Source organism: Sciurus carolinensis, chromosome 3 (assembly GCF_902686445.1).
Source record: "Sciurus carolinensis chromosome 3, mSciCar1.2, whole genome shotgun sequence".
Lineage (NCBI taxonomy): Eukaryota > Metazoa > Chordata > Mammalia > Rodentia > Sciuridae > Sciurus > Sciurus carolinensis.
The window spans coordinates 148,225,095-148,249,814 of record NC_062215.1 but is presented as its reverse complement, the minus strand read 5'-3'; the positions used below and the strand labels follow the sequence as shown (position 1 = coordinate 148,249,814).

The following is a 24,720-nucleotide window of genomic DNA, read 5'->3' as shown; positions in this document are numbered from 1 at the left end:
CACTAAATAAATAAATTTTGTTTAGTGAAATAGTGAAATACAAAAAGATTCTAGAATGCTGTGATTTTCATTAGGACTTAAAAGTGTATGAAAAAATATCTTTTTTCTTCTTTTTGCTATTTTGAGAGCTATGACATTTTTATTCTTTTTTAAAAACTTTCCTCCTCTAAGTTGATATGACATTTGAAAAGTCATTCTTATTAACTTATATTGTCTTACTTATTAATAATATTAACATTTAGGATCTTAGAGTTGTGTAGAAATGGAGAAAATACAACCTGAGAGATCAGAGTTCAAGACCCAGCCTTCATTGTTAATCATCAAGCCACTAGAGCAAGTCTGGGTTTCCAGTTCTCTGTTAGACCAGAAGGTTCTGTGTGTCCAGGCTTCAGAAAAACAAAACAGAATGATTAGTTATATAGAATCTCAACACAATTCTAGAGTTTAGTCATAGAAGGACTTTTTGTTATATTCTGAAACATAAATTATATTTGGCTTTTGTCAAATATGCATTGTCTTTTAGACCTGATTGATTATATTCTGAAACATAAACCAATGTATTATTTAGTTAACAAGTTGTTGGAGACACTGGGGTGCCAGGAGAAATCAGATGTGTACTTGGAAGTAGCTTGGCAAGACAAAATTTACTTCTGCAGAAGGGTATGCTTCTTAAAAAAGACTGCAAAACAAGCACACTTGGGCAGGCAGGGCAGTCCATCTGTTTTTATTCCTAAAACAACACTGCCTCTTGCTCTGATAAGAGGTTAGGGTTATAATCTACCTGATCAGCTAATTTTAAAATTGGGGCAGGCGAAGGGAAGGGCTATAGTTATGACTGGGTACAGAGAGGGGAGCTCAAAATGGCTACATTTTAACCTTTTGGTTTTGTAACTTAAATGGTTCTGCCTAACCACACATTGTTTAAGTTAAGTTTTAGGTTATAGTAAACATATTTTTGTTACATATTGGGAAACTACATGTTTAACTTTGACAGAAAACAGAATATGAATCTTATAAAGTCATTTCAGAAAATGGTCACATGCCTCAATATGACTTGGAAATTATGGCAGATCTTCTAGTTTTACTTTAAAGATCATCAGAATTCTTGAGAATGTGAATATTCCTAGAAGTTTAATATCATGGCCAAACTATGTAAAAACTTAATTTTAGTCGATGGACCAACAGTCTTGTTTTATCTTTCCTCTTTTCCTCTCTAGATCCTTAGTCACTCTAACAGTTCTACTTCTGTCCTTCAGTCCATAACCCCTGTCTTTTTTTTCATATATAATTTTTAATTGTAGGTGGACACAATACCTTTATTTTATTTTTATGTGGTGCTGAGGATCAAACCCAAGGCCTTATGTGTGCTAGGCAAGTTCTCTACCAGTGAGCCATAACCCTCCTACCCCTGTCTTTTTTGAAGATTTGAATCCCTTTCCTCTTTCCCTCAGTGTAGTTAAATTTTGATGGTCCATTATTACAGTCATTTCCTTGCAAACATTTTGAGCTCCTTTGCCTCTTATTCCCTTAGTTCATATTCTTTGGGCAAAATCTCAAAAACTGGATAAAACCTAGCTATCCATGGTCATGTCTGTACCTCAACAGTTGAGCATGACTAAAGAAAAAAAAAAAATTTTTTTTCCTTTAAATTCAAGACTACAATTTCAAATAACCACATGATAAGTCACCTTGCAGTCTCAGTTTACTTCCTTGGTATACTGTCCTACTTACTGTTCATTCTATATTTTCTCTGTCCTCATACTCTTAAACTCCTTTTTCAGTGTGCTATGTAGGTTATTAACAAAGAACACAGTGGGAACTCTCTTTTTCTATTTATACCACATATTCAAACCACCACTAAACCAGCATCTCTATTCACATTCTTGTCTTTTTTGCTGCTTAGTAGGTGAAGTGGTAAATAATCATATTTCACTTTTTAAAAGCCCTTGGCCTTTCCTTCTATTTTATTACCTATTCCATTTCTCTGTCCCTATTCACAGATGAACTTCATAAATTATTGTTTTCTTATAACCTCTGTCTACGTGTCTCCATTTCTTCACCTCACATTTTTTTCTTTAGCCCATTCAGGTTAAGCTTAGGTCTCCATTATTCTATCCGAAATGCTCTCAATGTTCATCAAATAACTTTTATTTTAGTACTTGAACCAAAACAGTATTTGCTAAATTTTGGAAAGGTGTCAATTATTCTTAAACTTTTTAGTTTAAGAATAATGACTTTTAACACTTGTGATGTGGGTAGTAGTATCGTATATGTGAGGACAGTGTCATTTATTGAAATTTGAGAACATGGTGGAATTGGAATGATACTTATATGCTTAGAATTAAAGGTTTGAATAGTATGGGCAAGTTTTTATTTTGTAGTGGTAATCTGATGAACAGTTTTGGATTGCCAATATCCCCTTTCCCTTTGAAAAATAATAGAATAATTTTGGAACTTCTGTATTTCTTTGCTATGCTTAATTAAAATATAGTGTCGTATATGCCAGTGTACCTCTTGGTGCTCAGAAAGGAGGGTTAAACTCTCTGACAGAAATTCACTCTAATTGTGTCATGGTCCATAAAATTGAAATTTTAAAGAAGGCAATTTTGGGGGAGACTTTTATCAAAAGAAGAGAGCAAATTTGAATAAGTTTATATTTTTAACAAATTTATGAGAGCTGTCACAGTCTCTTAATTCCTCAGAAGAACTGAATAGTGCTGTGCTGTCAGCATTTTTAAAAGATACCAGCAGTTGATTATTTTCAAAAGTGTATTACTTGTTCATTACTAGTACTGTATGAATTAAACAACCCTCACTCCCTTTCTAGTAGAAGAAATGTGGTAGAATAGAAAAACATCAACTTAATGTTAGAAGACTTGAAGTCATCATTTCCCTCCACCACTAACTTCTGTGACCTTTGACTTATTGTTTGACTGGCCTAGATGAGTTGGAATAAGTTTTTAAGATTCTAAATTACATCCTGATAATGATTTCACATAAAAGGCTTAGTATTCACTGGGCTTGGGTGTGTGTCTTTTAGGCTTTACAGTTGTTCTTCAGAAGCTAAGTTTAACTTAGCTAAATATTAACTGTACAGTTGGTATAGATTTGTTGACTTAATTTGTGAGAGTAGTGATTTTTTTCTAGAGTGTTATATTATTATAGATGTATAACTATCCAAGCAGATTTTTAAATGTGCTACTTTAGTCGTTCAGAAGTAAGCATTTGAAATTACTATTATTCATTTTTTAAAGGATTAGTATTAAATTTTAAGAATTACTTTGTAGTTTCTTGTCATCCTATTATATGCATTTAAAAGTTATAGCCAATTTCATTCAGTCTGCAGTTACTCCAGCAAACCTGTTTTAAATTGACAATATGTGTAACTGCTCATTTTCTTGTTTTCAAGATTATGAAGTCCCTCATAAGTTGTTTGTGGGATAACATATGAGCAGCTAGCCAGTTTAACATCGAAAAAGTTATTTCTGCATACTTTGCTATTTTTCAAAATCTATCAAATAAATTAGTGAAATTTTAAATGTATAATGGTAATCAGTTTGCTTCACATGTGTATACTTAAAAAATTAGTTAGAATTTTGTATGCTCTGAAAGTATGTACTGTAATTTATTTAATCAGTCTCTTGAGATTTAAAGTTTATTTCCAGTAAGACCGTTTGATATTATTTAATTCCAATGGAAATTTTAAAATGGACAATAATAAGAGTTGGTAAGAACAGAAAAAGAAATTCATCAAGTATAAATGTAGTACATTGGCTAAAGGAAAATGATCTAATAAATTTAGGAACACAGTATATTAAAAGGTGTGGTGAGCCAGATGAAATAGCACACACCTGTAATCCCAGATCCTCAGGAAGCTGAAATGGGAGAATCCAAGTCCAAGGCTAGCATGGGCAACTTAGTGAAACCCTGTCTCAAAATAAAAATAAAAACAGAGATGTAGCTCAGTATCAGGTTGCTTACCTAACATGCATGAGGTCCTGGGATCAGTCCTAGTAGTACCAAAAAATAAAAATAAAAAACCCAAAATGTGTGGTGATATTATATGGGCAGAAGGTTCTTGGTATAGTTAGTGCATTGGTCAATTTAATATGTGGTCTCTTTACATAGAGCTTTCAAAGGCTTTGATTGAATTAACCCAAAATACAGAAAAATTAATATAGATAATTTATATTTAAAATATTATATATATGTATACACCTATTAAGAAATATAGTTAGAGCCAAAAGAATGAAAATATTTACTGCACTTTTCTTCTTTTAGCTCCTGGAACCTGTTTGTCACCAGCTGTTTGAGCTCTATCGTAGCTCTGAAGTTCGACTGAAGAGGTTCACACTACAGTTCTTACCAGAATTGATGTGGGTTTATTTACGGCTTACAGTTAGCCGAGACAGACAGAGTAATGGTTGCATTGAAGCACTTCTGTTAGGAATTTACAATTTGGTAAGTTGAAAATGGTAGTTTATGGTATATAAAATACTTTAAAAAGTCCTGTGAAATCATGTTTGAGGAATATTTAGAGAAAATTAAATTGAAATGTCTATGGAATAATTTGAACTAATTAAGTACAGATAAGCATTTTATAAAGTAGATGAAACTGATTGATATTATTGTTAATCTTAGGACTTGTTTCTTCAAATTATTTGATCACTATTTCTGAATGCTTTTTGTGTAAGGAATTTTGTTGGACATTGAAAATACAAAGACTTAGATGTTGTTCTTGCTTTTAGGGCAACTTGTGCCATATTAGTGAAGATGTTTACAGATAACTAATAATGCAAAGTTTGTATAAAAAAAGAACTTAAGAAAGAAACTGAAGTATTACTTGAAGTTATGGCAGATTTTACTGAGGATGTGGACTCTAAGCTGGGTCTTATGAAGAGGAATAGTTTTGGCAAGTTGAGATTAGAAGTAGGTGAGATTTCAGGAAGAAATAATGAAATGAGCATAAGCAAAGAGGTGGGGAAGGCAGGTCATGCATGCCCTGGAAAAGGGAAAGTAATTAAAACTCAGAATATATATGCAAGCTAGAAAAAGTGATTTTATACCAGTTTCAGACAATCTTTAAAGTGAAGAGTTTAGGGTTTTTTAGTATGTATTGGAAAAGCAGCTTTGAGGAGAAAAATTGTGCAATGTATTAGGAAGATGAATCTGGTAATTGTAATATAGAGACCTTGGAATTATAAATTGAATTTAGTCATCACTTCTCCTATTTTGAAGACTACATGTTTAATTGACAAGAGGAAGAGAAGTAGACATGGGATTTCTGTTCTCTAAGAAGAAGATATCAGTTAAGGGGAAAGTCCAATATACTATTTAAAGCATATTATGATTTTATAAATCTGACTAAGAGCACAGTGGAAACTAGAGTGAGAAAAGAAACAATTAACACTTGCTAATGGCCCTACATAGAACTTGAAGACTGACATGGGAAGGGCATGTTAGAAAGGGAAGGAAGTACTTATAAGGTCATAAGGACTGTACAAAGTAAAGTGAAAAGATGGGAGTTTGGGAACATGGAAACACACACCCTTCTGAAGATTTGGGCAGCAAAACTCCTTTTCCTGTGCAATGCAGGGGAACAAAATAATATATTTCTATCCTCATGTGCCTCTTTACAGAATTGGAAAATCACCTGAGTCTTCAATAAAGAATAGTGAATACTATGATTGTATATTGGAATCATTGAGGGGTGAATGGTTGAGAAATCACTGGCTTAAAACTTAAATGCTTCTGTTTAATTTCAGAATATAGATCTTACTTATATAAGTTTCCAAATCAAAGTGTAGATTTTCCTCCAAAGTGTAGTTTGATCATTAAAATTTGATGTAGCAATTTATAAATGTTAATTATTTGATACTACATTCTTTGTGAAACTCTTCTAAGGAATTCTTAAGTACCGTAAAAGTTAACATTCTTTTGCTTTTTTCATGATTCTCAATTTAGGACATTCTTTTTAAAATTTCTGTCCTTTGAAGTCTTTGCTTTCTGTATTCAATATACTTTGTAAACAAATACTCCACATAATAACATTTTATAGTTGAGAGATACTAAAGTACCAGAAAATTGAGTTTCACAATAAATATTCTGTGCCAGTGCTCCTTTAAGTTATCACTTAAATCATTGGAAAATATTTTCCATTACTGGAAGTCCGAAGGCAGGACTCATTTGTATTCAGTTCAAAACCATGAGGTACTACTTATTGGCTATTTTAAATTTTGAACAAATTACTTAGTATCTTGTCTATTGCTGCCTTATCTGCAAAACAACAATAAAACATTGTTAGTAAGATTAAAAGCAATTTGAAGATATTTAATAAATGTTAATATTTTGTCATACTTGAAAGTAGTTTTTATTTTTTATTAAATGAAAACTAGGAGTAAAATTTTCTACTTTGCTAACTTACTTGATTATTTTTTCTTTTAAAGCAGGACATTTATGTATCCTGTTTTTTCTCTAGTGTTGGTTACATATTTAGTAATGTTCACGGATTTAGTAATTTAGTGTTTTAGATTATTTAACATTAAGCTATCATTTTTATTAATTTGTTTCATGTAATAAAATTTAGTAATTAGATAGATGAAAGGAAAATAGTTTGCAAAGCAGTTTGTTTGCAAGTTATTGGCAGTACTTATTGGTGATATGGTTTTAATGATTTTTTTGACACTTCAAAAATAGCATATTATAAGAACATGACCAGTTGTAAATCAGAAATTTAACCTCAGGTTTCTTTTATTTCCTGTAATATCAGTGTTCTCTTTTCTCTGTGGTTCAGTTTTTCCTTATCCTTTTTTCCCTTATATACTAATTTCTCTCTTCCTCCCGCATTTTTTTCCCCTCAAATAATCCCAAAAGGAGTTTTGTATTGCTTTTAACAAATTTCAGCATACCTTTCTTCATAAATATACACAAAGATAACTTCAAAATATTTGACTTAATGTGATATTTAATAATAAAAATTGATTTGTGTGTGTGTCTGTCTAACTTAAATCAGGCCCCTTTATCTTATCGTAAACATTCTTTGCAGTACAATGGCCCAGATGTAGTAAAAACTAGTTTGACTACAAAGAAGTTATATGGGGTCTCTGGGGACTTTTCTTGCCAAAATTAGAGGTATGGTCTTATTCATATGTAATTGGTACTCTCCGTAACATAGTAAACTCAGAAATGAGTCCATTGGGAAGTTTGTTGAGGTGTTTGTGTTGTAGTGATGATAGTTGTTTTTATTTTTATTATTTTAATTTTTTTGTAATTGTAGATGGATAGATTGCCTTTATTTTATTTGCTTATTTCTATGTGGTGCTAAGAATTGAACCCAGGGCCTCACACCTGCTAGGCAAGTGCTCTGCCACTGAGCTACAGCTGTTATTTTGTTATTGTTATTCTGTTTTATTATTACTCTTTTCCCTTTATGCTGTGTGCTATTACTCATTTTCTGACTACCTGCCATCCAGGTCTACTACGGACAGTATAAGTTTTTAAGCCAGTGATGTGTACTAACATGAGTTTTAAAGAAACATATAAAAGTAAGGCAATAGGCAAAAAGAAAGATGCTTCATCTTTTTGCTCCTAATTGTTGTCATCGTAGGCAGATATTTATTGATACCTGAGGAAGATTGGAGTTACTAGAGGCTGGAGAAATGAAGGACACCATTGTCCTTTTTATGAAGAAATAATGTACTTTAAAAAAAAAATCCACAAAAATTTTCTTGCAGTTCAGTAGAAATTACCTAAATGTAAATTTATTTTTTAATCACTTGGACTAATCAACATTAGTTTATTTCAGGTCAGTACTTTATTGCTGAATGATTTTAAGAGGTTTTTTAAAATTCACGATTCATTCTTAAATTTTCTCACCATAAAAGAAAAATGATAGGCATTGAGTAAGTTAATTAGCTTGACTGTGGTAATCATTTCACTGTGTAAGCATATATCAAAACATGTTGTACACAATATATGTAATTTTTGTCAATTATACCTCAGTAAAGCTGGAAAAAAATCCATTCTGCATTAGAACAATGTTTTAATCTCCCTATTTTATATGTGAATTTAACATAAAATTGATTTATTTGCCTGCTTTTTGTCTTTGGTGTTATGTTGTATTTTTTTTTTTTCCAACTTAAATAAAATATTTACTATGCATATAATACCAGAGACACTCTGAAAACAATTCAGATAGTTGCTGGCCCATGTGTTTTTTTAATAAAACACTGCTAATAAAATACTTTGTTTTTTTTTGTTATGTTGTATTTGATTAAGTGTAGTACTGTGCTCAGTAGGTCTCTGTGGGTTTTAACTACTACCATAGTGTACACATTTGCTGATGATTAAGTTAGAAAGATATGATAGGGTAGTATGTTTAATAAATTATTTTAAAAATTCTTCAGTTACCAATTATATCCTATAAATTAAGGAAGTTAATTATTTTTTCTTACAATATAACCCTGTAAATATTTCATTATCTTTGTGTGTTTTTTTTGTGTGTGTGTATATGTGTGTGATTATAGGAAATTGCTGATAAAGATGGAAATAATAAAGTTCTGTCTTTCACCATCCCTTCCTTATCCAAACCTTCAATATACCATGAAGTAAGTAACCTTGGAAAGATGTAATTGTTTAAAATTATATTGAGATAAAAAGTTAATTTTTTTTTTTTTAAACCAGAGATAAAGATTCCTAAGACATCTTTATTTTCTTGTTTTTAAAAGTAGATGTTTGTGCCAGGCTCAGTGGTACATGCCTGTAATTGCAGCAACTCAGGAGTTTGAGGCAGGAGAATGGAAGGTTCAAGGCCCGTCTTGGCAACTTAGTGAGACCCTGTCTCAGAATAAAAAAAATAAGGAGGTCAAGGATGTAGCTCAGTGATAAAGCACCCCTGGATTCAATCCCCAGCGCCACCAAAATAAATAATAAATAAAATAAAATGAAAAAAATTAGATGTTTGTTAGATTGACAGTGTGGTGCACACCAATAACCCAGTGACTCAGGAGGCTGAGGCAGGAGAATGCAAATTTAAGACCAGCCTGCCTGGAAAAATTAAATTTAAAAAAGAATTGGGGAAGTAGCTCAGTGGCAGAGCACTTGCCAAAAATATGCAAGGACCTAGGTGCATTCCCAATACCAAAAATTGTAGATGTTTGTTATTGCTCATGTTAAGACTGAACTGTGTGAACAGAGGTGGAAAGTAATTAATGGAAAAGTTTTCTTTAGTTCTTATTTATTCTACTACCACTATCTTTTGCATTTTTAAAATAAATTCTTACAAATTTTAAAGATGATTTAAAAAATTTTTAAAGCTTTCCATATCCCTTAGAAATTATCTGTTAGATTGATTCATTTTTATTATTATTCTTTAGGAAAAGGACTACTTAGAATGTTAACACTGTCATATTTCAGGGTAAAGGAGTCTAATTCATACAATCTAGTTGTTCAATAACATTGTGCTTTTTTTGCTTACATTTATTTGGTTGAAGAATATGAGAACACTCATAATTATATGGGTAGATGATGCATCTTTCTTCCTGCTCTCTTTAAGTAAAATCCAACAAGGAAGTGTATTATGAATCAAACTTGTGATCTATAGTGTTCTTTAGTGCCTAAAATTGTGAGGAAAGTGTTTACAAAAATATTCTAAAAATTATATTCCATTTTTCTGTCAACAGTATCCTGCTTGCCTAATGGCTCTATACAACTATTAACTTTCTTAATTAATTCCCCTGGACTTTGTTTTGTGTTGAACTAGAAACTCTCTTGCTTAACCAGATTCATTTTAGCGTGGAGTGTTTCTGAATAATAGATTTTAAGTAAATTCTTGGTATCGTATTATGAAATAAAATGGAGGGTAGTGAAACACTAATGAGTGAATTGTGTTTTAAACTTGAGAAACATTAAATCAGTTATATCAGTATTTAAAAAAAAAAAAAAAGACTTGCCAGGTGTGGTGGCACATACCTATATAATCCCAGCAGCTTGGGAGGCTGAGGCAGGAGGATTGCAAATTCAAATCCAGACTAATTAACTTAGCAAGGCCCAAAGCAACTTATTGAGACCCTGTCTCTAAATAAAATATAAAAAAAGGATTGGGAATATGGCTCAGTGGTTAAGCACCCCTGGGTTTAATCCCCTGTTACCCACTACCCCAGAAAAAGAATTTGGATTGTAGTATTCAGTATTGTTTGTATTATATGACTATAAGCAGAACTTTTCTTACTCTTTCCTAGTCATTCCGTAACTTTGAAAAAAATGAAGCAGTATACTTTTAATTTTATCTATTTTACATACATAATTTCCCAAATAAACTGTAGAATTTATATAATTGCAAAATGGAAAAAAATTTTGAGGAGAATAAATAATCTGAAGCTGCCTTTGTTTAAACAAAATTAAATATATTACATGATACAAACTTTATTTTAGAGACACTATCTCATACTGCACCTTATTTTTGTAGCCCTCAACAATTGGATCTATGGCTTTGACGGAAGGGGCTTTGTGTCAACATGATCTCATCAGAGTTGTTTATAGTGATCTTCATCCTCAGAGAGAAACATTCACTGCACAAAACAGGTAAGAGACAAAATTGTAGATAGTAACAATTGTAAGTTTATGCTTCATAGTTAACAATAATATCTTCAGTTCAGGTTTGATATGAGAATAATTCAAAAGTAAAATATATCATACTGTTGAAATACATGATAGTACAGATGGAGCATCCTTAATCTGAAAATCAGAAATCTGAAATGCTCCAAAAGCTGAAACTTTTTAAGTGCCAGCATAATACTGCAAGTGGAAAATTCCACACATGACTTCATGTCATTGGGACACAATCAAAATGCAGGTGCACTAAAAATATCATATAAAATTACCTTCATATTATGTATATAAGGTATATATAAAATATAAATTAATTTCTTGTTTATACTATTGTCTGAACCCAAGATATTTCATAAATATTCCCAAATTCAAAACTCTTCTGGTCCTAGTCATTTTGAATAATGGTTATTCAACTTGTAGTTAAATACCCATCTGTCTATTGCTCGGTATTATGTTATCTTGTATAAAACTTTGTAAAGTGGTTGTGGAGTCAGCCAAAGCAGTGTTCATGTTCTAGTACTGCAATTTAGAAACTTGCCCTTTGGGCATTTTATCAACTTTCTACACCTTGCTTTTTTGATTGTAGAGTGGAATTAGTACCTAATGTCAGACAAACTGCAAAGTTTGAGTGCACAGTTTCAAAACTGGTCTCGATTCTGATAGCAATGAAAGTTTGCTAGAGCGGGTGGGGACCCCCAAACCACCCTCTTGTTTAATAATTTTCTAAAAGGACTTTCAGAACCCAATAAAAATCATTGTACTCAGTTATGATTTATTATAGGGAAAGGATACAAATTAAAATCAGCCCAAGGAAGAGATGTGTGGGGTAGAATGTGGGAGGGCTCCAAAAACACAAAGCTTCTATTTTCCTTTCCCATGGAGTCAGAATTCCTCCCAGCATCAGTGTGTGACCATATACACAGAGGATTGACTGTCTCAGGAAACTATCAATTTAATTTCCAGAATTTTATTGAGGCCTCATGAATGTAAGCATGAATAGTTAGATTGATTGCCCATATGGTTGATCTCAGCCTCTGAGTTGACTAATATGGTATGACCTGAAGCCATCACCTTAAATCACATCGTGGTTCTTTCTGACAAACCAGCTCCCACCTAAAATGTCAAATGTGGACAGTACCACCCTAAGTTCTGCTGTCACCAGCTCCTCCCCTAAACAAAGATATTTCTAATTAGATACAACACAGGTTACTTCCTGGAATCAAGGACCAGTCTTCTCTTTGGGGAAGGCCAAATACTTATTATAGGCCATCCCTTGGTCTTTGGCCAAGGCCCTCTTAAGTAAAAACAAACATGTTTATGTGGACATACACATTTGTATGACACATAGCAATACTACATCATGAATATGCCTAACTAACATTTGGAGGAAGTAGTGTAAATTAGGAATTTAAAGAAATAATTAACTTGCCCTTTAAAATTATTATAAGCATTTTTGTATCTTTGTTGCAATTTGATCTACTTTGTGATATACTTAGGCAGAACTGTTTGTTGTAGAAATTAGCTGATGATTAACTAAACCTAGTCTGTTTCCATTAGTATTTATCCTGAGGATACTTTAACTCAATTTAGCAGTACATTTAATCATTAAGATCAGTGTAATAACTTTACCAATAATGCTAGTCTTATGCCATATCATAAGATGGCAGTAGAAATAACCTGTCAGAGGAGGGGATTTACATGCCTCCTCTTTTTGATATGGCCCTCTATATCTATGGATTCTATATCCATGTATTCAGCCAACCATAGATGGAAAATATTTGAAAAAGATTGCATTTGTACTGAAAATACAGACTTTTTTCTTGTCACTATTCCCTAAACAATACATTTTAACAACCATTTATATAATGTTTATATTGTATTAGATATTATAGATAATCTAGAGATGATTTTAAAGTATGTAGGTAGATAAGCATAAGTTATGTGCAAATACTATATCATTTTATATAAAGACTTTGGCATCTGTGGATTTTGACATTACAGGGATTCTGGACCACTGCCCCTCAGATACTGAGGAATAACTTCTAGACAGGAGAAAGCATTTTTCTGTAGTCATTGACCTTCGATGAAGTGCTTAAGTCTGAAATTCCATTTCTTCTTTTGGTCTTCTAAATTTTACATATATGGTGGAAAATGATATGGTTTTCCTTATGTCCTGACATGTTGTTTTGGAAAATACCTTTCATGATTGTTCTTAGCCAGCAAGGTGCTTTATAACTCTTTGGAGAAGACTTTATCCCAACTTTGGGTAACAGGATTTTTTTTTTTTTCTTTGTAGTAATGTTGATTTACTCAAATTCTTCCCCAGTACAAACTTTATATTAAGAACATTAGTTAATAAATAGTCTAAAGACTACCTCCTATGAAATCATCTAGTTACCCGATTCTTATTGTGATTTGTAATTTAAAGTATAAAATTGTATACTTGTGGTAACTTTAAAATAGAACTTGCAATAAAATGAAAATACAAAAAGAAACATAAATGTGTCTTCTTCCCTCCAACCACCCATTTCTACTTTGGGTAATTAAACTGTTAGCAGTTTTTTTGTGTCTCTTCAAAATGATTTTTGTGTATATGGGCCTGCATGTGTTTAAGCTTCAATATACGATTGTATATTGAAGCTTAAACACATGCAGGCCCATATACATGGGATTCAGTTGTATATATTATTTAATAATTTGCTTTTTTCACCTAAGAATAGTCTTAAACTTCTTTTGCTAGCAGTGCATATAGATCTCTTCATTCTTTTTTCTTTATTATTTTTGCACTGTCAAGGATTGAACTCAGAACCTTACATGTGTTAGGTAACCTCATTCTTCTTTAATGACTACTTGTTATTCCATTTTATGTATAATCAGTTTTGCTTTTTTGAGTTATGTTTTTTTGGGCTGAAGTAATTCTCCTACCTCATTATCCTCAAAAACGGGACTGAAGACAGATGCCCCCAGGTCCAGCTGTACCATCATTTTTTGGTAGTCTCATATCGAGTAAATTTAGATTGTTATCAGTTTTTTGCTGCCATAAAGAATATACAAGAAACATATTTTTCTGTGTATATTTTGCACAAGAGCACAAGAGTATCTGTATGATAAATTACTGACAGCGAAGTTGTTAATGCTAAGGAATGTATGTTTATTCATTTTGAGTAGATATTACCAAATTACCCTCCACAAAACAACTGTACCAATTGAATGTTCCACCAGTGACTTGAGAGTACCTGTTTCCTCCTTGTGACCAATTTGATAGCTAAAACTTGATGTCACTTTGTATTTATTCATTTTAACCTGGGCTTGAATACTTTTATGTGTTAATTCATTGTTTTTCTTGACCTGTGTCCTGTATCTTTTTTTCATATTAAGCTGTGTATTTTTTCCCTTATTGATTTGCAATATTTTAAATATTGAAAAGTGGCACTGTTTTTCACATTTTCAGTTACTTATTGGCTTTAAATTTCTTTTTAAATATAAATATAACTTACATACCATAAATTCTGAAATGTCACTGTAATGTTGCTTGGTGTGGGCTTATTCCCTCCATTCTGCTGAGCATTAGGTGGACCTTTTAGATTTGGAAACTCATGCCCTTCAGACTGGGAAGTTTTCTTGAATTATTATTGCTAATTAGTTTGAACTTTCCACTTCATATAATCTATCATCTGGAGCTTTTTTAATTGGGATGTTGGGTCTCCTACAGTGGTAACCTTTCCTTTTTATTTGCCATGTTTTTTCTTTTTGCTTTACTTTCTAAGACTTTTCTTAACTTCATTCACCAATCTTTCTAGACGTTTTGTTTTGGGTGGTACTGGAGATTGAGCCCAGAGATGCTTTACACTGAGGATTGAATCCAGGGATGCTCTACAGACACCCCAGCCCATCCATTTTTTATTTCTTATTTTTAGACAGGGTTTTGTCAGGTTGCCCAATCTGACTCTGAACTTGGAATTCACCTGCCTGTGCCTCCTGAGACACTAGGGTTAAAAGCATGTGACTCTGCATCTAGCTTGCTTGAGTTTTTAATTCTTGCAGTTTTTTTTTAATCTCAAAAGCTTTTTTAATTCTCTGAATTCTTTTTAAGTAGATATATTTTTGAAATTATATCTTCTCATTTTCAAGAATATTAATAGTAATTAGCTATGAACAGTTATTTTTTCTTTATATGCTATTTTCATCAAATTGCCTTCTTCCTTTATTTAGTTTTAGTCTCTTTTTCATGTTAGTAGAGTTCCTCATATGTGTAAGTAGCCTTTTTTACCCTTATTTAAGAGTAAGGGAATAAAAATAAGAAGCTCTGACCATGTTAGTGGGCTAATTGACTGAGCTTCCCTGTAGGGTGATCTCACTATGGCACTCACTTGGGAAATTTCAGGAGAATGAATCTTGAAGTCTCTCCTCTTAAGAGTCTTCAAATTCCCTAGAGAAAACTCTTCTTGTTCCCTAAATAGTGGACTGGCTGCTAGCATTTTGATGGCTAAATGGGAAAGGAAAGCTTGAAGTCTCAATATTCAGCAAGTCATATTTTACTTTAATCTTCCTCTTTTTATAGTATTCCCCTACCCCTACACATACATCAAATTAAGGTTGTGCCTGGTGGCTCCTAGGCAGGAATTCTCTTTTATCCTTTCAGAAAATAAATCTTCACTATTACCTAGATGTATGGAGAAGGAGACAGGATCTGAAGGTATGACTGCTTTCAAATCAGACTTTCACCTTTTAACTTTTTATTTCAAAATAATTTCAGGCTCACAAAAAATGTTGTAAAAATAATATAAAGAGTTTCCACATGCCATTTACCATCCAGCTGTGGAAAGGCTTTTAGAAATACAACTCCTCTGGGTCCTGTCCCCAGAGTTTCTTAATTTCATCACTCCAGATTGAGACATACGAATGTATGTATTTAAAAAGTCTTGCATAACTAATGTGGATCCAGGTTTAAGAGCCACTTTAGAGACTGTAAAATATTAGAAAAACATTTATTTATTCATTCAATACATATGTGTTAAGCAATTATAATATATTAGACACTGCTAGAAATTAACAATAGAGATGAAAAAAATCAGGTTCTTTGTCCTAAAGTTGCCTATTACTATAATGAGTGAAACCAAGGTAGAGGGAGAAAGTTATAATTCTGTGGGATAAGTGCTGTTTTAGACCTATAGTCTTCTCAGCTGGGATAATTAAGGTAAAAAAGTTGAACTGGGGGCGATTGCAGAAATAACAAACAAACAAACTGAACTGGGGCAGGGGGAGCTCAGTGATAGAGCACTTGCCTAGCATGCATGAGTTTCTAGGTTCAGTCCCTAACACCACTTGATCTAGAACTTGATCAAAATGAAAAAGTGTATTCTGGTAAAAAGGAATAGCATGCATAAAAACCAGGAGTTCTGAAAGCTTATGACATAATCATGGAACATTGAGAGGATTAATGTAGCATGTATATGTGGTGGGCAGAGGAGGGGAATAAAGCTGGAGGAGGTACATTTAAGGTGAATTTTAAGAACCTATAATAAGGATTCTTATAATTTTAAAGGACCTCCTGGTAAGTTTGGATTTTATCATGTAGTGAATAGCAAGGTAGTAGACTTTTATTGATAGGGGATTCATCTGTTCAAGCATGATGATTTGTGTTTTAAAGAAGAAAATTTTGATGGCAGCCATGGATATGGTTTGTAGTAATGAGAAGGAAACAGAAACAGGAGGATGCCATAATAATCTGATTGAGAAAACATGAAGGTCAGTATTAAGGTATTAAAACCATTCATTGAATGAAACATTTACTATAGTCTCTTGTAGAAATAATTGTATGCAATGTTTTTCAATTGTTTATTTCTTCCAGATTTGAAGTTCTGAGTTTTCTCATGCTATGTTATAATTCTGCTATCGTGTATATGCCTGCTTCATCTTACCAATCTCTTTGTCGTATGGGCTCCAGGTGAGAAGTGTAATTTTAATTAACTTTCATATTCATTTATTTGACAAATATTTATTGAGCATATTCTTTATGCCAGACACTGTTCTAACTTATCATGATACAGTAATTAAACAGTTTCACAGAGCTTATATTTATGTAGAAGTCCTTATCATCCCTTATGGCTTCTTGAAAATTATTTCAGCATTAAAGGAGTTACGACAAGTTAGCATTGTTGGCTGATATATGTAATCATTACCTGTGTGCCACTTTTTAGAAATCATGTTGACAGATAAGGAATGTAAACCTTTTCCTTTACATATTTCACAGATAACAGTTTTTGTGTTGGAGAAAATTAGTAATTGCAACAGTTATTTGTGGGTATGCATATGTACTGGTGGGGAGTAAAGGAGTGGTGTTCGGTGTCTCACAATAACTTTCATTATATCAGAATTTCTAATAATCTAACAGACCTGACTGAAATTTAAATTTGCACTGTAGAAAAAAATTTTTTATATTCTACTTTTGTATTCATTTCATTTTCCCCCCATATTTTCTAATGATACCTTATAGTTGCACATAATGTGATTCATACTGTTACATGTTTGTATATGCACACAATATAACAATATAATTTGAACAATATCATTCCCCGATTATTCCCCATTCCTTCTCCTCCTCAGCCTTACTTAGTCCCTTTCCTGTCTTCTACTGATCTTCCTTAGATGTTCATGAGACTCCCTTTCCCCAACCTTTCTTTTCCTTTTTCCTCTCTAGCTTCCACATAAGAAAGAAAACATAATGACCCTTAACCTTCTGAGTTTGACTTAATTTGCTTAACATAATGTTCTCAAGTTTTATTCATTTCCCTGCAAATGACATAATTGCATTGTTTATGGCTGAATAAAACTCCATTGTGTATATCTACCACATTTTCTTTATCCATTCATTCACTAATGGATACCTAGGCTGGTTTCATAATTTGACTATTGTGAATTGTGATGCTATAAACATGAGTATGCATGTATCACTGTAGTATGACGGCTTTAATTCTTTAGGATTAATCCCAAGAAGTGATAGAGCTGGGTCATATACCTAGTCTTGTTTTTTTGTTTTGTTGGTGGGTACCAGGGATTGAACTCAGGGGCACTCAACCACTGAGCCACATCCCCAGCCCTATTTTGTATTTTATTTAGAGACAGGGTCTCACTGAGTTGCTTTGTGCCTCACTTTTGCTGATTGTCTTTGAACTCATGATCCTCCTGCCTCAGCTTCCTGAGCTGCTGGATTACAGGTGTGTGCTGCTGCGCCTGGCAACTCCTAGTCTTTTGAGGAGCCTCCATACTCATTTCCATTGTGTATTGTGCTAACTTACAGTCCCACCCAGCAGTGAAAAAATGTTCCTTTTTCTCCACATCTTCTCCAGCATTTAGTATGGTTTGTATTCTTGATGACTGCCATTCTGACTGGCAAGAGATGAAATCTCAGTGTAGTTTTGATCTGCATTTCCCTAATTGCTAATGATGTTGAATATATTTTCATTTAATTGTTGGCCATTTGTATTTCTTTTGAGAAGTGTCAGTTTAATTTATTTGCCCACTTATTAATTGGAGTTGTTTTTTTTTTTTTTTTTTGGTGTTAAAATATTTGAGTTCTTTATATACTCTAGATATTAATCCTCTGTCAGAAGAGCAAGCTAGCAAAGATTTTTCTCCCATTCTGTGGGTTCTCTCTTCTTGTTCCTGTTTGTTTCCTTTGCTGCACAGAAACTTTTTAATTTGATGCTGCTCCATTTATTAACTCTTGGCATTATTTCCTGAGCTTTAGGGTTCCTATTGAGAAAGTCATTGCCTGTGCCTAAAATCTGGAGCATTGACCCTATGTTTTCTTCTAGCAGTTCCATTGTTTCTGACCTAACTCCAAGGTCTGTGCTCCACTTGGGGTTGATTTTTTTGTGCAGGGTGAGAGAAAAGGGTCTAGTTCCATTCTTCTACGGAGGGATAACCGGTTGTCCCAGCACTGTTAAATAGGCTGCCTTTTCTCCTGTGGATGTAATTGGCACCTTTATCAAGAATCAGATGACTGTCTGTGTGGGTTTGTCTGTTTTTTCTTTTCTGTACCATTGGCGTATTTGTCAGTTTTCATGCCAGTAGCATGCATTATTTTGTTACTAAAGGGGATTGCATTGAATGTGTGCATTGCTTTCGATATTATGGCCATCTTAACAGAATTTTCTGCCTATCCCTGAACATGGGTGTCTTTCCATCTTGTATCATCTTTAGTATCTTTCTTCAGTGTTCTATAGTTTTCATTGTATAGGTTGTTCACCTCCTTGGTTAACATTTATTCCTGGGTATTTTATTTATTTATTTATTTTTTAAATATTATTTTAGATGTTGATAGACCTTTATTTTATTCATTTATTTATATGTGGTGCTGAGAATTGAACCCAGTGCCTCACGCATGCTAGGCAAGCACTCTACCAGCTGAGCTGTCTCCCCAGCCCCTCTATTTTATTTTTTTGAGGCTGTTGTGAATGGAATTGTTTTCCTGATTTCTTTCTTAACAGATTCATTATTGGTATATAGGAAAACTATTGATTTTTGTATTTTGATTTTGTAACCTGCTACTTTGCTGAATTTGTTGATTAGCTCTAGCAGGTTTTGGTGGAGCTTCTTTGATCTTCTCATATCATCTGCAAATAGTGATAATTTCACGTTTTCCTTTCCAATGATTATCCCTTTTATTTCCTTCTCTTGCCTAATTGCTCTGACCAGAGTTTCTAGCAGGATATTAAATAGGAGTGATAAGAGTGGAAATCCTTCTCTTGTTCCAAATTTTAAAGGAAATGCTTTCAGTTTTCCCCCATTTACAGTGAGGTTGGCTTTGGGTTTTCTGTATTAGCCTTTATGATGTTACGGTAGGTTCCTTCCGTTCCTAGTTTCTTTAATGTTTTATCATGAATGGGTGCTGAATTTTGTTGAAGGCCTTCTCTGCATCTGTTGAAGTTACAAAGTGATTTTTGTCCTTGATTCTATTTATGTGATGAATTTACATTTTTTTATCTGTGTATAATTTTAAACCATCCTTGCATCAAACCATCTCTGGAATAAAACCAGCTTAGTCGTGGTGTGCAGTCTCGTTAGTATGTTGTTGGAATCAATTTGCTAATATTTTATTAAGTATTTTTGCATCTAAGTTTACCCAGGATATTGGTCTGTGGTTTTCCTTCCTTGATGTGTCATTATCTCATTTTGGTATTATTGTGATACTGGTCTCATAGAATGAATTTGGAAATTTTCCTTCCCTTTCTATTTCATAAAATAATTTGAGGAGCATTGGCGTTAGTTTTTCTTTCATGGTCTGGTAGAATAGAAAAAAAAAAGTAATATATAAATTAATTTAGTGTCACAGAATTTCAGTTTTAAGTTTGTCCTATCAAACTCATTGTTGCTTGAGGAAACATGCCCCCCCCCCCCATTAAAAAAATGGTATAATGGCATGTTTGTTTTCTGTTGTGCATAAAAAAAATCACCACAAACTTCTTGGCTTGAAACATGACACATTTATCTGGGATGGGGTTAACTGGTCCTCTGCTTAGGATCTTACAAGACTATAGTTAAAAGCTTGTCTGGAGTTGCAGTCTTACCTCAGGTTCAACACTTGTTGGCAGAATTCTGTTCCAGTGGTTATAGGACTGTGTCCCCCAGTCCATAGCATCCAGGACCTGAGGGTTCTGTTGATGTGCAACAAATTTTGCTGAGATTGCTTATCGTTTTTTCATTGTGTATTGGGTAACCCTGCTGGCCTTCAGTTTCTTATGGCTGTCTGCCAGAGTTGATCCTCAGTTCCATGTCACATGGACCTCCCAACAGAGGTAGACTACAACATGGCAGCTTACTCTTGAAAGCTTATATGAAGAGTGAGAAGGATCCCAGCAACACCCTTTACCTGAAGTAACATGGGCACATAGTCATAAGCACATAACTGGGGAATCCCATCACCTCTTAGGTCACACCTTTACTCAAGGGAGAAGGGTAAATATCAGAAAGGATCATAGGGATCAGTGCCTTCCAAGAGATTGTCTCCTACCATAAACGCTTTGCTGAAGTTCACATACTGTTTGTGTTACTGGGAAGAGAATGTGATCCTATATATAACAGAACTTCTTAATTTTGGTAAGTGGTTGAAGGTCAATCTAAATTATTTATAACTGAGATTACATATTATCTTTATAAGTACATCATTTCATCTATAGCAACATCAATGGACAACAGAGTATCTAAGCTCGGTGCTGTTTTTAAGAGAATACATTATTTAAGCATTTGCTTCCTATCTTAATGTAATATTTATTTATAAAAGACTTTCAGGTTTGTTAAAAGAAATATGCTTGTTCCCATATTTGGCAGCATTTTTATGGCCCTTAATAGTTTTGTTTGTTTTTTGGTACTAGAGCTTGAATCCAGGAACACTCTTAACTCAGTGGTACATCCCCAACCCCTTTGTGTTGCTATTTTTTGTGGGACCCGGGGGTGGTACTGGGGATTGAACTCAGGGGCACTCACAGTCCTATTTTGCATTTTATTTAGAGACAGGGTCTTACTGAGTTGCTTTAGCACCTCCCTTTTGCTGAGGCTGGCTTTGAACTCATGATCCTCCTGCCTTAGCCTCTCAAGCTGCTGGGTTTATAAGCATGCACCACCACATCTAAGTTGCTTCAGCTGGCTTTGAACTTGAAATCCTTGCACCTCAGCCTACTGAGTTGTTGGAATTACAGGCTTGTGCCACCATGTATGACTAGAGTTTCTTAATAACAAACGATGTGGGGCTGGGGATATAACTGAGTGGTAAAGTGCTTGCCTAGCAAGCATGAGGCTCTGGGTTTAATTCCTTATTCTGCAAAAAAAAAAAAAAAAGGAAAGAAAGAAAAGTGATGACAGAGTTTAATGGTCCTGAAACTTTTGTTTACTTGTCCTCTAAAGAATTTTGAAACATTTTATATCTTGTGCATTTTTAAGTTGATATGTCAAATGTTTCATTCTGTCTTAAATATTTGCAAGTGTCATTTCTACTATGAAAATATTGATATTATAAAAAGTTGGTTATTTTAATGTATGTAGTTTAAAGGTCACAGAGATTTTAGTACTTGCCATCATCCATTGAGAAATAAATGAGCAAGCCTGTTCTTTAAGGGTCTAACATTACATAATTCCTTTTTCTCCTGGAAATTGAATTTCCATTCCACTTTCCCCACATAATTTCATCTTATTATGATGCCATTTTTCAACTTAAAGTCTTTTATTCATCATTTAATTGTATTTGCTGTAGATATGTATGTATGTGTGTACATGTATGTACATATGTGTCTATACATATAACAATTATCCTTACATTTTAACGGATTAATGTAATCTGAGCTGGGTAGTGTACACCTATGATCCCAACTACTTAGGAGGCTCAAGCAGGAGAAACATAAGTTTGAGGACAGCATGGGCAAGTTAATCAGATTCTTGTCTTGAGAGACAGAAAAAAAAATATGAGCTTATTGCACTTAAGGAATACAATAGTCTTTATTCACAAAAAACACAAAGTTCATGGAACATTTTATCTTTTGATAACTATTATGGTAACTTTTGGAAGAAGCTCTATGACACGGAAGGTGGGGAATTGTTTGTGGCACAGCTTTCTCTTCTTTGTCCCTGCCCACAAAGGTAGCAATTTCTTTTGTTTGGCATCATGGCTGCCTTCAGTCTCTTGTGAAGCCTAAGATCCTCAAAAAGAAGACTAAGAAGTTTAGCTGGTATGAGTCAGACGGATATATCACAATTAAGTATAACTGACAGAAATCCAGAGGTGTTACAGTAGGGTGTAGAGAAGATTCAAATGACAAATCTTGGTTCTGGGAGCAACAAGGAAACAAAACATATGCTGTCCAGTGACTTCTGACAGTCCCTGCTCCACAGCATCAAGGTGCTTCAAGTGCTTGCAGTTGTGTAATAGTTCTTGCTGTCTCAGATTGCTTCCAGTGTTTTCTTCATGGAAATAGCAGCCCAACTGGTCATCAGAGCCACCAATCCCATTGCCAGGTTGCCCAGTGAAGGAAATTAGTTTAGACAATTTATGTGCATACTTTATTTTGATTAAATTAAACAAAAAAATCTTCAGATAAATAAAATGACCTTGCAGCCAAAGGTATTTTGAAATTGAAATGTCTGTGTTTTGAGATTTCTCTGTACTTCAGAGTAATTTACCTTGTTTGGATGGTAAAAGTTACTCGTTTCTGTGCCTGTGAGAGAGAGAGAGAAGGAAAGCATGAATGGAGCAAAATGAATATTTGTGAAAGAGTTTGTTAGTTATTTGATAAAAGTTATTGGACATAATCCACTAGAATATATGCTTTGTGAGAACACAGGTTTTATTTTTCAATCTTTCCTGTTCGTGACTGTATCTTAGGCCCAGAACAGTGACTGGCATATAACAGGCACCAGTTAATATTTAAGGAATGAATAATTAAACAAATGAGTATATAAAGGCAAAATTACTATATGTAGTGAGTCAGGGATTCATACATGGTAAATACCTTATTTTTCTAGGGTTTGTGTGAGTGGGTTTCCACGACAACATGAAAAACACTGGAAAGAACTCTGTGGTCGAATAGTATTGGATCCTGAATTTATGGTGCAACTTCTCACAGGTGTTTATTATGCCATGTAAGTAGGTGGTATATGAAATTTATGAATTCTTCCTAATCTATTTATTTCTTATCAGACATAACAAAGAGTCTTTTGTTCCAGGATGAGCCTACTATCTTGTTTTTCTAATGTAGTTTCCTTTCATTACTTTAAAAATAGCCAGTATATAATATAACTAGTTGTTAAAATTGGAGTCATGTGAGACATTTTCAGATTTTCTGTACGGAAAATTATCTCTGCAAAGTTCACAACTCTTAAGTTTTCATGAATGCATTAAATATATGACAATGTTATCCACACATGATAAAAATCAATTTATATGAAGAAACTTCTATAAGCTAAACATAGTATTTGAAATATCCTTTCTTATTATAACCCAAATTAGAACATTATAGAAACGTAATAACATAAAAGTTGATGTGAAGGCAGGCATGGTGGTGCATGCCTGTAGTTCTAGCATCTCTGGAAGATCACATAAAATTGAAGACAGCCTGGGCAATCTGGTGAATCCCTATCTCAAACAAATTGATTAAAAAGATTGGATAGATAGCTTAGTGGTAAAGTGGTTTGATCCCCATTGCCAGGAAGAAAAAATTTGATGTGAAAATCTTATTTTACAACCAAAATAGTAGGACTTAGAACAATAAAAAAATGTGTGAGGATTAGAGATATTTGCTAAAGATAGTAAATGGTATGCTTATCCACAGGTATAATGGACAGTGGGACCTTGGCCAGGAAGTTCTTGATGACATCATTTATAGAGCTCAACTAGAACTCTTTTCTCAACCACTGTTGGTAAGTTATATTTATTTATGTTTTCTTCTCAGCACTAGATATCAAACCTAGAGGCATTCTCCTACTGAGCTATATCTCCAGCATCCCACTCTGGTTTTTTTTGTTTGTTTGTTTTTCTTTTGAGACATGGTTTTACTAAGTTGCCCAGGTTGGCCTTGAACTTGTTATCCCCCTGCCTCAGTTTCCCAAGTAGCTAGAATTACAGGCAGCACCTGAATGACTTACTCTTTATAACATGCCTATGTGTAAAGAAGGTACTACTCAGTTTAAAAATAGAAGAACTAAAAGTAAAATTCAGGTAAATTGAATAATTAAATGTTTTGAAATCCTTTAAGAGAGAAGAAATGTTAAATAGTTATTCAAATCTCTAGAAAAAGGAAGACCTTCTAAGCTGAAGTGTTAAGATGAATCACTAAAGTGAGTTTGATGTTTTTTCCTCCACAAATACCTAAACCATTAGTTTTTTCAAAAGCCAAGTGAATATGCAGTGAACAAAAAGAAAAATATTCTCAGTAGGCAATGCAAGAAAAAGCCAATTATTTTATTCTGTATATGAAATTTTATACTCTACAAAATAAATGAATGTCAAAAACCATAAACGATAAATATAAAGACAAACAAACATCCAGTGAAGAAGGCATTCTTTGTGTTGTGGTGGTACTATGACACAACTCTGATCACCCCTTTGTGGAAGTAGTCTGG

The 24,720-nt window shown here is 33.5% G+C and overlaps 1 protein-coding gene across 6 annotated transcripts in view; it reads left to right on the top strand.

Moving 5' to 3' along the window:
* The window catches only part of Hycc2 (hyccin PI4KA lipid kinase complex subunit 2), an 84,873-nt gene that overhangs the window by 44,784 nt on the left and 15,369 nt on the right, over positions 1 to 24,720 (top strand). For all 6 annotated transcript variants that reach the window (XM_047546005.1, XM_047546008.1, XM_047546004.1 and 3 more), the window contains 6 exons: positions 4,282 to 4,461; positions 8,526 to 8,606; positions 10,466 to 10,581; positions 16,460 to 16,555; positions 23,125 to 23,241; positions 23,931 to 24,018. In XM_047546005.1, coding sequence (XP_047401961.1) covers positions 4,282 to 4,461; positions 8,526 to 8,606; positions 10,466 to 10,581; positions 16,460 to 16,555; positions 23,125 to 23,241; positions 23,931 to 24,018 — 678 coding nt within the window. The remainder of the gene's footprint in view (positions 1 to 4,281; positions 4,462 to 8,525; positions 8,607 to 10,465; positions 10,582 to 16,459; positions 16,556 to 23,124; positions 23,242 to 23,930; positions 24,019 to 24,720) is intronic.